This window comes from Haemaphysalis longicornis, unplaced genomic scaffold (assembly GCF_048455015.1).
Source record: "Haemaphysalis longicornis isolate Haplotype H1 unplaced genomic scaffold, Haemaphysalis longicornis Haplotype H1 scaffold_5, whole genome shotgun sequence".
In the NCBI taxonomy this organism is placed as follows: Eukaryota; Metazoa; Arthropoda; class Arachnida; order Ixodida; family Ixodidae; genus Haemaphysalis; species Haemaphysalis longicornis.
In genome coordinates this window covers 147897496-147911078 of record NW_027526385.1, presented here as the reverse complement: position 1 = coordinate 147911078, position 13583 = coordinate 147897496, and the positions used below count along the sequence as shown (strand labels likewise).

The 13583-nt window shown below is 45.5% G+C and overlaps 1 protein-coding gene across 1 annotated transcript in view; it reads left to right on the top strand.

The window, feature by feature from the left end:
- Positions 1-8702, top strand: part of LOC144139926 (protein 5NUC-like) — an 81683-nt gene extending 72981 nt beyond the window's left edge. The window contains exons 8-9 of the mRNA XM_077672151.1: positions 2674-2871; positions 8482-8702. Coding sequence (XP_077528277.1) covers positions 2674-2871; positions 8482-8702 — 419 coding nt within the window. The remainder of the gene's footprint in view (positions 1-2673; positions 2872-8481) is intronic.
- Positions 8703-13583: the final 4881 nt, after the last annotated feature.

Sequence of the window (13583 nt, the reverse complement as noted above, 5' to 3'; positions counted from 1 at the left end):
TTCTCTTTCAAGAAACGGGTGTTTAAGGAGAAAAATCAACTGAAATGTGCGCGAGAGTGATTTTTCAGATCAAATAAACGAACTCCAAACCATCAAACCTGAAATATTGAAAAAGATTCCCAATTTTATTTTGAAACTGGCCGTACCGCTCTCCTTTTGTCGTCTGCTAGCAGCGTCGTCTGCTATCTGCCAGATCGGTCGCTCGCCGACAGCCAGACCACGAACCCCCGGGCGGCTCTGGCAGCTTGCGGGGAGCGAGAGGTTCCTGACCCAGAAAAATCTAAGACGTTCTGGCGCCGCCGGAAGTGACGTTGCGGGCTGCCCGAAAAAATACGAATGACCCGCTCTCCCCTCTGGCAGGCCGCGGGCAGCCCCGGGTAGCCAGAAGTGGAAAATCGAACAGGCTCAATATTGGTGGTCCGTGAGCGGCGGGGACACGCCCACAAAACTTGCGTGGGCGGCAGCCCAGGTGGTCCGACAAGACGTGACCTGCCCACCCTCATATTTGAGACAGCCTGTTGTGGGCGCTATTGACCAATGCGCGAAGGAAGGGAAGTATAGGTTTCTTCTTGGCACTCGTGGCATTCCCATTGTTCGAGCGAACATCGTCTAGTGGGACGTCCTAGTACTTTCTTTAACCCCGGAACCTTTTTTTTTTGTACTAAGCATTTTTCGTTATTCCGTGTCATACTGTGTACCGGCGCTGAGAATTTTGCAATTGAAACTGATGTTCATGTAAACCCGTTATGGTTGATGTAACTCTAAGCGACTGGAGTGCATGGTTCATGCCCCAGAAATTATCAGCACAACTCGGTTGCACAAATTCAAAGTATTATTTTGCCAGTTGAAGCGCACTTGTTTCGTTTTATTCGAATCCCTTTACAAATGGCACTAAGGAGGTTACCAAAGCATTTTAAAGCACCTTTCCTAAGAAAAGGTGGTTAAAACGCCAAGCTTCCTCCCATGCAATTTGAGTCAAAGTCAAAATCCAGAATCCGAATTGCTGCGACTGGTATAAATGGCGTAATCAGACAGACATCGGCTTCGCAACCCTCCTCAGTAGTCGCACTAGAGTATATATGGGGTCAAGTCATTCACACTGAGTGCAGAAGTAATGCTTTGGCAGAGCATGAATTATGATCTCCCGAATCCCATTAATGACAGTTATAGAAAATTTACGCAGAAAATCTGCCTCTCTTTCTGAATTCTTGTTTTTCCAGTGTATTGTATTTTTGTACTATTTTCCGCGGCTTCGTACAAGTATTTCATTGTAGCTTGTATTTATACCTCCATTTATATGATGTTGTTTTCCAACTTTGCAACACCTGTTCAGGAAACCTTGAAAATTGAATAAATTCTCCTCATGGTGATGATGAAAAATACGTCTTAACCAATTAATAACTTCACGGGCAACAGCAGAGCCCTTTCCGACTGCATTCAAAGCAATATAATATCGGAGTTCTCCACGTGTGCTTTACGCCAAAAAGGAATGACTGAAGGACTGTCGCCTAATCGCGCATGCATCAGGGGATACTGGCAATTTTCAGATGTTTGTAATTATAATACTTCGGTTTTCATCCTTGCCAACGTTTCTTGCTTGTTTCTTTTTTACTTTTTCTGAGTGAAGTTAACGGGCACCTGTTCTATTTGTTAGGTAGTCAATATACTTTGAAATTCTTATAGTCTACCTCCAAAATTTGGGCACTCCCAGTCTTTCTTGATGCGCAAGTGCAATTTTCAGGTATGACGACACTTTTTGATAACAGATATTTCTGTGCCACTGGGCCTCTGGCGCTTTATAAACTACTAGCTGAGAGGAAACAACAAGGCCTCTCTGAGGCTTTGTATTAACGCTTCAGTCCCCTGCATTCGTTTGAGTTGAGGCGTTTGACTCGACACTTTCTTGATGCAGAATACTGAAGCACAACGTTCTGCTACTCTTGAGGCACAATCTCGGGTTTAACCCGAGCTGCGCAGGGATTTTTTAGTGGGGTAAACATAAGAACTCTGGTGTTTACTCTCCTCCTCACCAATCGCTCTATACACAAGACTCTTGAATCTGGTGCCGAATCCAAACACAGACTTACTACAACATGGGAATTTTACATCATATTTCACCAACTGTTTCTCCCTACAACTGCAGAACATACAATACACCAAACACCACCTATCACCTCGTATGGGAGTGCGTCAACCATCGCAGCCCAATTCTATCACCTACATTGGAGCAGTGGGAGCACAGGCTGACCAGCTTCCAGCTCGAGGATCAGGAGTACCTGATATCCCGGGCGAGGGCTGCTGGGGCGCCTGAAAGAGGCCTGGACTGAGGCTACCACCCACTCTCATTTTCCCCTTCCCTTTCCCTTAGAAAAATAAATGTTATTCCTCCTCCTCTAGTTTATCAAGATTTTGGCGTGCAGTAAAGATTCAAAATTGGGCAAGATTGCTCTGTAGCCCTTTTGTACAGCGTCGGTTATTGCTAAGGCAAGGGTAATTCCGCCGTAAAAGCCACAAAACACATGAATTACCAGGATAACGAGTATAAGTGCTGCACACTGTGCACGCAGCGCTATAAAAATTGTCACTTTATTACCAATAAATATGTATTTGAATAAAGTAAACAGGAATTTCTTACGATCTTTATCCTGATACTTTTGTTTATTCATCTTTCAGGTGCGCGCGTTGTCTACAATTTCAGCTTTCCGAACGGCTGCCGGGTCGTGTCACTTCAAATCCTTTGCGCAAACTGCAGCGTCCCGGTATACGAAGATGTGGTTGATGGCAAGGCCTACAGCATCGTCACAACATCTTTTCTCGCTTACGGTGGCGACGGTTACACGTTCGAAGAATCAGTTACAAAGAAAACCGAAGGCAAGTAATGATTGACTCAGTAGCCTTACTGTGTTTTAATTTTATTTATTTCCACGTTACGGCTAGCGTGGATGGAAGTGTCTGAGTAGGTGCGCGCGATACAACAGGGAGAGAAAAAAGACGGATAACATACAAGCATAAAAATACGCATCTATTGGTGCAGCCCTTTGAACAGAAAAAACGCTGTACGAGTGCATATGATCACACAACATCTACAGAAGAAGAATACATCACGCTGAATTCAATAAGGCACGAAGAAATGATGAGACACAGAAATTGAGCGACTTTCATCGGGCGAATTGATTGTGATGGCTGGTGAATGGCTGGCTGCACGAAGGCTTCCTTGTCATTGTGTAGTCAATCGTTATTCAGGAAGTATAACATTTTACACGATCATGATAACGTCGTACAACAAGGCTTTACAAACAGTCCCTGCTGAGAAGACTCGTACGAGACGTTTTTCAGCTGTATAAACCATAAAAAAATTGCGTGGCTTTTCTTTGTATGCTCTCAAGCTCATTGGTATTAACTAAAGTTTATGAATCCCAGATGATTGAAGCATATTCTATTAGTGGTCTGATAGTGGTAAGGTGTATGGTGATTGCAGTACTCAAAGGTTTTCTTGACGACTAAAATACACGTACGCCATTGTTAGGAAGCTATATCTAATAGTAGAGACTGATAACCCCACCCCACCCGTTCGACATGAAGCACCATTACCCCCCAATGAAGGAATAGACTACTGTCACTACCTTAAAGATTTCTCTTCGTTAGGGTTTTTTCTTTAGTGGCAGTTGGGTCCCAAGCAGGTTCGCCGTCTTCAAACTTATAATAATGGTTAACGTCATCAACTAGCATTTATAAAGAGGCAGTATAAAAAAATACAACGCTTCGCAGTTTCGTAGCAATGCAATTCAATATTCATTTTCCCAGTCACCAACAAGGAGTGGAATCAACTTTCTTATATACACCATTTTCCATAAGCAGCCGGGAAAGGAGGAAAATACTCTCGAACCAGTTCTCTCGGCGGCCGACCAGTGTTGCCTGTGCGCGCTGGGCTGCTAACATCGCTCGGCGCGGTATGCTCCGCTGCGTATACAGGAGGTATTTGGCACCGCGTGCTTAGTTTTTGCGGAACTTTCAACTATTTTAGCCAATGCTGTGATTCCGTTCAAGGCGCAAACGTCACTTGGTCAGCACTGCGCGGTGGTGGGTTATTGAACAACCAGAGAAAGCGAGAAACAGTCGCTGACAGCACGCATGTGCACGACACTGCCTGGAGAAAATGCAGTGCGGTTGCGGCGTGTTTTTGCTGCATCGCTTCCCAACACACACCGAGTTGAGATATTGGTGGATGCCGCTGATAAATCGCTACGACTTTGTACCAACAACCAACTCCAGCGTTTGTTGGGTGCACTTGGACGGCAAGCAGACGGAGCAAAATCCATTTATGACGCGCAAAGCTGCGACAGGGAACGGAACCCCCTGAAATGTTAGAAGCAACTTTATCCTTTACCATACAGCATTAATTGATTGGATGATTGATTAATTGATTCTTTATAGTGTTTAACGCCCCGACGCTTCATGGGTGATGAGGCGCGCCGTAGTGGAGGGCTCCGGGTTAATTTTGACCACCTGGGGATCTTTCAAGAGCGCCGATACAATACAACATTACAATAACTTCTAGTTCCTTGTAGTCAATTTAAAATACCATATATTGTTTGTTCATTACAGCCGATTGGCATTAAACAATCCCCTTTTCATCTAATCTAACCTTTAAAATCACGGCGTTTTGTTTACTTTTTTTCAGGCCAACGCATTACACTGCCAAACGATATGAAAGGATAACTTTCTCCATCGCACACTGCTGGTCGATAGCAGGCTAAGCAGGCAGCCCAATGTGGAAACGAAGCTCGAGATACGCGTGAACGCTGCATTTGTAAAGTAGCTCAACCTGTTCACAACGCAGTCAAAGAAAAAGCTTCTAATCCTTTTGCGTTGTCACGGAATCTAATTACAATTACAAAACAGTTACTGCTGGTCGCGTAAAGCATTTGTGGTGCAAGCAGCGGTTTCACAAAGGTGGGCTCCGAGCGACAGGCCACATGCGCTGCGCAGAGTTAGGTCAATCATAATCACTATCATGATCAACCAGAATTAACTCGCCCGAACGTCGACCCTTCTGCTCAACCTTCGAATAGTAATTTGACTGGATGTGCGGCCGTGTTATTTTTCCGCCCAGGTAATTTCGTTTCGTCAGTAACCGTCATAAGTCTAGTTACGAAAGATTATATTACATTGCAATGTCAACAACGTAGCAATCGCCTCGTCGAAAGTCCATCGCGAGCACGGATCACCGTGACCCACATATGCTGTGCGCACTTCGCATTCGACGTCCGCGCTTCCGTAAACATGACTAATCGGTGAACATTACGAGCACGGTGGCATTGGAAACACGTATTTACTCCCCGATATCGATTTCTATGTCAGTCGGTGCCATACCGGTACGTTTGCATCGCGGAACTGCGGAGCACCACCGGCACCACCACCACACTGCTACTGCTGCTCGCAACAGCCGGGATCGGCATTTTCCGCTCTGGCAGCAAGTAAAGACCTAAAATCCGTCCGCAGATGATGAAAACAAAACAGAACCACACACACAAGCACTGCAACCGCTAACTTAACGCCAAACCACTACGGTTCACTTGGTAATGCACGGGTACCGAGCAGACGCACGGAAGGAACGGAGCACTTAACAGCCCAGCGCGGAAGTTTCGGCGGTCGCTTCATAGACGGCGCTAGCGTCCGGTCAGAAAAAGCAAATGGCGGCGCCCACCTCTAGCAAGGAAAATGGTGTATATGTATTCTATTGCCGATATAGTGACTTTGAAAGGGTTTTTAAATAATCACCGAGAGAAATTTTTGGCCAATGACCGCACCTTTTTTGTGATTCTTCGCGGACCTGCTAACACTGACACCCAAACTTGTATTTTGAAGTAACATGCTCACTAGGTTATATGATTACACGCATATTCTCACAGCAAAAGTATTTGTTGTCCACGGAAGGCACTTGGAATCAACAAGTAAAAAAATTGCTTCGCCAACCTCCCTTTCCTGCGGCTATACACAGCCATGAAGTGAAAGGCAGGAGTGGCCGGCCAGTGTTCACGATGGAAATATTAACCGGCGAGTGCGTCGCAAACCCTACTTTTAGGTATTTGAGAAGCACCTGTGGAATGAATAAAGTATCTGGAAACGAAGCAGCCGCTGCTCGTTCAAAGCTCAAAAGGTTTAGCGGTATACATCTTTCGAAGTTTGTCCTAACCCCGTGCGAGCTAGTCGAGGCCGGCTGGCCAGAGCCTGATTTATATTCTACCCGGTCCCGTGGTAGCTCCTTCGAACCAGTTTTGCAGTGGTCAGCTTGCTAGTTTTTTTGTAAGAAACGGGCCTGTTCAAAGTGCGGGCGCTACCGGGAACTGACCCCTTCCGCAATCTACATTTCGTGCTATTTCACCTCAAACACACCGCTGCTGCTCTATCCATAGACATGATGTGTGGCCCGGGGTGTAACAAAAAAAACTAATTGAAATACGTTTATTCTATATAAAGTCTGGGTGAGGCCTTTTCACACAAAACGCTTTACAAACATAGAAGTAGTGGTGCAGTAGACTTTGCGGTGGCGCACCTTGAAGTATATTTAGGGTGGCTAAGCGGCTGCTGTGTAAACATAAAAAGAAACTGGGCTTTACCGAAACATTGCCAGAGTCATTTATTTTTAATCCTAGTCATTTATCTCTTCGTTTTTTTCTGTTATTACATCGATGCAGTGTGAAACTCGCATGGGCAAAAAAGGGGCGGATGAGCATTGCATTGGTTAGAAAATTTTGATCGGTGTTCTGACATGGAAACACCCACCTGGCTACACTCCTGGTGCTCTCTCCTAACGTTTTTTATTACAGCGTTTTTTAGGCAACTTGAATGTATCTGGTACGTTTTTCAACACACTCGTAGGAAATAAAGTGCACCACTAGGAATCATATATCCCATTAATACATTTTTCAAAGCGCTTCCAATGCCCCTAACTATATGGCAGTCAACCGCAGTGCGTCTGCCTCTCTTGTATGCTTGTTTCAAACTTTGTTGCATATTCATACTGTCCTTGCAGTTACAGTATTGTCTGCGTTTGGTAGGTTTTATATATAGCGTGGCAAGCATGCGTCATGTCCACAGGGTGTATAGTGACCGCATGCACAGCGCGAGCGAATTTTTATAATTCCTCGACCGTAGCGTCGCGCTGTGCAAAAGTTGACTCGTTTGGAAATCGGCGTTTTGCTGGTGCAGAGGACTCCCATGTTTTGTGTTCGCTCGCGCGTATGTATGCGTGTGAGAGTGTTCGTGTCTGTGTGTGCGTGCGTGATAGTGCGTGTGCTCACACATAAACAACCACGCACGAAACTAACGCAGTTGGCGAACGGATTGAAGGGCACGGGCGCGAATAACCGAGCGTGTTCTGGGCTGTAAAGCGTTTTTTATTACCGTCAAAAGTGCATCTGGAATTGCTTTAAGTTCAGCATGGAACGATGAAGGGGCTTCGCGATGTGAAATGGTCACTTGCTGAAGGCTGTCCGGGGCTGGTAGAGTGAATGGACGGCCTCCTCAATCTACTAGTCCTGGACAGCCCGCCGGCAGTCCGAGCACTCCCTTCGGACAGGAGATCCCCTAGTAATGCACGGGAAAAGCGAGCGCCGGATAGCGTCCCGCGTAGAACGCCGAAGATCAGGCATGGGTGATCGAGGAGGCCCGGGGTTCGTAACCACGGTAGCTCAAATATTGACATCGGCGTATGCTATCGTGAAGCCAGATCACGGGTACTTCCTTTGCTCATCCAATGTCTCTTGCCATTCACGACACGATACTTACAAGCTAGAAGTGTTTAACCGCCACAAGAATAAAACTCGTATCTAATGTATTTCAGCCATTTCATGGCATATAGGGTAATGACTAATGGCCCCAAAACTCCTTGGCTTTGGTCACGCTTGTCAAAATAAACTGTTCCCGTAGCCTGTCAGCGAATACTAATCTACACAACCACCCTGAAGTTCCGCATTTTTTATAGATGATTCCGGGGTTCGAGTAATCAAACATCTTCATGAAGTCTACAAAGACCGCTGCGTATAATTACCAGACCTTTCAAATTAACAATGCAATTTAAATTTGTTTCCTGCGCAGAAGCCACTCTGGCATTATCACTGTACTGTCTCTTTTGATATGGCACACTTATTAGCTTTGAGTATATAAAAATTAGTGGGAACAAAAACTTCGTTTTCTCACACGTTACGGGTGGTTTTTGTAGCAACACTGTGTAATCAAGGAAGTTACCTGAAATTTGTAGTATCTTATTCACCGTGCTGGCATTCTCGCCGTAGTGCCTCTGTCGAGGCTTCAGACTTTGTAGCTTGATCTTATCTGCAACCATAGTGGTAACAGTGGCGTTTAGTTTTCTCACGGTTTGTTTTGTGTTCGGTGTTGGTGGCAATATCATGTAATCACTTTACCAGCTTGAACGCAAGTTGTCATGTATTATGCACCATGAAATTCTCTCTCCTGCAGGTGTCAGTGCCACCGATGTTTTTGTCAAGTACTTTACAAAGATGTCACCAATCAAAACTCCAGAAGAAGGTCGGGTAATTGTGATAGATCTCCCAGAGAAGCCGAATATCACTACAACCTCAGCCCCAACAACTACATCGGCCTCAACGGAAGAAATATCTTCACCGTTTGTCCTGTCTCGAGCCGATTGGAGAGCTAAGCGAAGAAACTTCTTGTGGTGACGGTAAAATGGCTTTTAAACTGAATAAAGTAAGTTTTCAATCAATAATTTTCAGCCCTAAGAGTACTCTTGAAACGAGCGACTCCAAATAAGTTACTGCGATGGGCAAGTCTCTCCTTGGACATTGCGCCTACTTCTACAGTCATGCGAAATGCGTAAGCAAAAATATACATCTCTTGGGGCCCGAGTCACTCCGACCTCCAAGAAAGTGAATCGGAACGCGAGGTTGCTCGAGAACTGGTCATAGAAGATCACAGTGACGATGGAGGACCTCCTCAATGGTTCTCCCATAGGCATCGCATCTCCACCTACCGATCGGTACTCAAGCACAACCACATGTCTATGGTTCGCTTCCCACCACCCGGCCCCTCACTCTCCCATCACCACGCTGCGGCATGGCGCCAACTGCAAACATCCACCTTTCCCTCCGCTGCCCTCCTATCACTCTACTACACTGATCTGCCCTCTAGCCAATGTCCTCCATGCCATCAATACGCAGACCTGTCACATCTGGTTCGGTACTGCGAAACCAAACCCCTAAAACACCGCATTTTGTTCCGAATTACTAACTAGGACCAGTGGGAGGCCACGCTGCTCAACACAAACCTCTGGCCCAGGCACCCGAGGAGCAAAAGACACCGCGGAAACCTATATAAATCCTCCCAGGGCCGCAAGAACACTGATGTCGACTTGAGAAAGGTCCTACACGTATCAACAATAAAGTTGTTTTCCTATCTGATCAACCATACTCACCCGACTAAGTTGACTTGTTTCTGGTTTTGCAAAACGTTGCTAACGTGTGCCTTCGGTGTCAAGCCATTGTTACTTTTGCACGAAGTATTAAAAACAATTTTCATCATGGTAAACTTTTTTGAGATTTTTACTTCTTACGCCGATGATGGTACGTAAAGTGCACACCTTGTGCTATTATTACAGGCTACCCTCTTCTCTTTGCCTCGGGTGCCTGGATGGGTGCTAAAACGTCCTTACAGCATACCCTAAATAAATAAAATTGTCCCACAAGAAGACACCGTCTTTCCATAAATATTTTCACCTCTCTGGGAGGAGTCTTGAAAAATCGTTTAGAAACCTTCATTCGGAAGTGCGGTATGCTAGCGAAAGTAAAATGCATGAACCACTTGAGATTTGAAAGTGGTATTAACTTGGCACAAATTAAAGAAACGTTTTTCAAAAAGTGGTTAATAAACTACTCTGAAAGATCAGTACAGACGTTCGCAATTCATATGAAGAAATTGAAATGTATATCAACCAGACCAGAAAGCAGACTTTCTGCAATTTCATTATAGCAGAATAAATTCAATGCAGCTATCTTGGGGGACTTCTATTTCACATCTACAAAAAAGGAAAGCATTGGTGCAAAAATAACAATGCGAGCGGTTGGGGCCATGAAGAATCTACCAAGCTCGTTGTGTTTCAATAGGGTAGTAAGGAGATGCAGTGGCTCTTTGTAACAAGATGGCAAGGGGAGGGTAAAGATAGAGTGGTTCTTTGGAGTTCACGAAGAGAAGTCGAAGAAGGGCGTACTATGGGTCCTGTAATTAGAGGGTGCATACTGTTTGGGGAAGACAGCTCCTGCTCCCCTCGTTCTAAATCCGCCAGGGCTGCTCGAAGACTAAAACTTCTCTTGCTCCTTTGTGGCCCCACTGGATAAAATTATGGTAAGTCACTATGCCCAAGACCAATAAAACTACTCGCATTTCTATTAGAAGTATGCGTTCAAGATCTCGTTTGGGTGACGTATGAGGGTGTGCTTTGGCTAAAACGTGTGCGTCCAATAAGTATAGGCGCACAATGTTTCCAACCCCTAGCGTCTAACAACGTGAGATTTATGACAACAATGCTCTCATACGCAGTTCACTGCCGGCCAGACAGAAGAAAAACAAGCAAAGAAAAACACTATGTAGCGTTATCCATTTCGGTTACGCCGCCATGTAGCATGCCTGACGACAATAAATTGATCGCGACACTTAAGCCTGCTTACATGCTCTCAAGGCGAAAGCCTAGCGATAATTATTACTACTTCTTTACTGCTACACAATATTTGCTTATTTTTCTTCGGTTTTGTTTGTTCGCATTTTGGTACGAATTACGTCTAGCGCCATTTTTCTACTGCACGGTGTTTGCGTCTAATTCTTCACGTTAATTTCTTAGTCTAACCCAAAGAATTACGCCAGCAATGGGCTTGGCACGCTCCGCAGCCTACGTACAACCAGGGTTCTGGGGGGTGCTGATCACCTGTTCGACTCACGTTCCATCACATTCAGGTGCCACGTGGCATCTTATATTCAGCAACTTTTACGTTTTCAATTTACAGCTTCGGCGATTTCACGGTAAAGCGGGCAAATTATCCCCTCAAGGGCACCTACTTCGGGTAAATCGACAAGTGGGCATTGGCTAGAAAGAAGCGAACAGCGTCAGCAACTTTTGTTCTAGCTCTCGCAATGTTCTAAGGTAGCAGTATACTTAGAAGTCCCATGCAATCGGTAGTTACCGTGGTGCAACCGAAAGGGTGAAATATTTTCACTATCCAGGTGGGTGAAGTGAGCTGGGCGTGCATTTTACACCTTTAAGACGAATTGCGAATTAAATCAGGTCATTGGAGAAAGCTCTTATTTGTGTGTTTAAAAGCGTTTGCCGTTTGTGAAGCGAAGTTCGATAAGCATCCCGTTTCTGTGCAAGTTATTGTTCCGAAATTTCGCTCCATGGTTGTCGGAGAAACCACAGCCTTCCGCAAGGGAGTACGTAACCCTTCTTAGCAGATGGCAGTTGTAGAGGAGTGGTTTGGCAACTCGTTCGTGTGGACACATGTGGTACAGCGTCGCCAATCAATGTCTGCTGACAAACACGGCAATTATGTACTCAAACGGCACGTTCGAAGAATGTTATGTCCAAATTCCTGCTGCAGTTTATGCCACCCCAGCCTCCAGTATACAGTGAAACGTCCTGAATGTGAAAGTCTTCGACAGAACTCCGCCTGGTTGGACTACGTTTGAGGAAGAGGCCAGTACACGAACCATAGGCGTTTATTAAAAGCGGTCCCAGCGTTTAGGAAACGACTAGGCTGATTTATCCGGTGTCATTGGGCCCTCCCACAAGCAGCAGTTATATAAGGTGGCTTCTTTTTCTTTTTCTTTTACTCGCATCGAGCCCTTGCTCGTCGGAGGCCGTGGGCATAAATGACGGGGATGACGGAGAAAGTGAGAACGCACCACCCTGTACAACCGCCATTCCGTACGTGCATCAGGTATCGCACAAAGTTAAAAAGATTGCCGAAAGATGGGGCGCAAAAGTTCTTATGTCCACGCCCAACAAACTGAGCAAGCTCTGTGCGATGGTGAATAAGGTAGGCAGAAAGCACAACTCATGTGAGATTAACCACAAAACGAAGTACATAGGCTGCCGTCAGAATGTCGTCTACAAAATCTCCCTGGATTGCGAACGAAGCTATGTGCGTCAGACGGGGAGATGTATAAATCTATGGCTCCAGGAGCATGCAAATTTACTAAAATCGAATGTCGGCGGTCACCTAGCTGCGCACTGCCGCCAGTGTAAGTGCGAACCAAAATTTGATCAGTGTCGTATCATTCGAAGATATGCCAACAATGCACACCTGATATTTTTGAAGCCTTTTGCATTAGTCAGCGTGGCGATAAATGTGTAAGCAAACCTTCAATCCTTCCGTATAACAATGAAATCGGATATCTTTAAAATGTATAACTGGGCCTTACGTATCGAAGACCATGTGACAAGAGCTTATGTACATTTCATCCCACCTGTAATTCCCTCTTCCCTTGCTATCTGTAATTTCCTTTTCCCTTTCCATTGCTTTGTAGATGTGTATATGAGCCGCCTGCAAGCAATCAAACTTGGTTGTTAGTCAGCGCCACGTGTTCGTCTTAAACTGTACGTCCTGTCCTTTGCGCTGTTTCTTACATGTTCAGTCGGCTCTGAGGCACCGCCAGCACCGGTGCTGCTCCGGTGCTGTAGGATGAGTTCGGATGGAACCAACAGCCCCGAATCAACGGCACCCACAAATGGAAAATTTAGTGAACCCCCATGCTGCTTCGCATCCTACTCATGGTTCCCCTATGGAAAGATGGTGTAATTTTTTAAGCTTGAAATAAAAATACTTTTTTCGATGCAACCGTTTCCTGGTTCTATGCAACCTATGCGGTATTTAGGTCCTTTTCGCATCGCCGCTTCTCCCCCTCCCGAAGCCTAAGGGCGGAAGCTTTATCAAAGCTGACGTTAACACCAACGCGCCCCGCTCACAGCCCGACGCCTAATTGGTTACGAGCAATGAGAAATTACACATACGTTCATGAGCTTGCACTTTGTCGCCGCAAGGCTGCAGTTACCAAGCACGTGTTGCGTCCACCACAGCTTGCGATGTGCACAGATCGACAGACAGCTTTTTTTGGTGCAGTGGTTACCTTTGCTCGCTTAACAAAGATCTCTATCCAATAAACCAGGTGAAAAATCCAAGTATTTTAGCGAGGCCTTTAGCCTCTTGGGCTTCGACTGATATTGTGTTATCCGTGTGGGGGTCATGCCCACAGAACAGCATACACCATAAGGGGTGGATTAACCAACGCAGCGACGTATGACCAACCGTAAACGTACACACAGAACACAAATGAGCTGGAATATGACTAAATGGCTTGTCGCATAACTCAGTACCAATTCAGAGTATTCAAAACTCCTTCCAATAGGAGTATCGCCTTACTACCATTATAACCACAGATTTTTTCAATAGCATATGGGAGTTTCATTTTACTGCCACTACAATGGAATTTTTCAGGGGGGACATTGGAAGAATATTATTTCGTCCAACTGGGAGTTTTCAGGGTGCGCGTTGGGA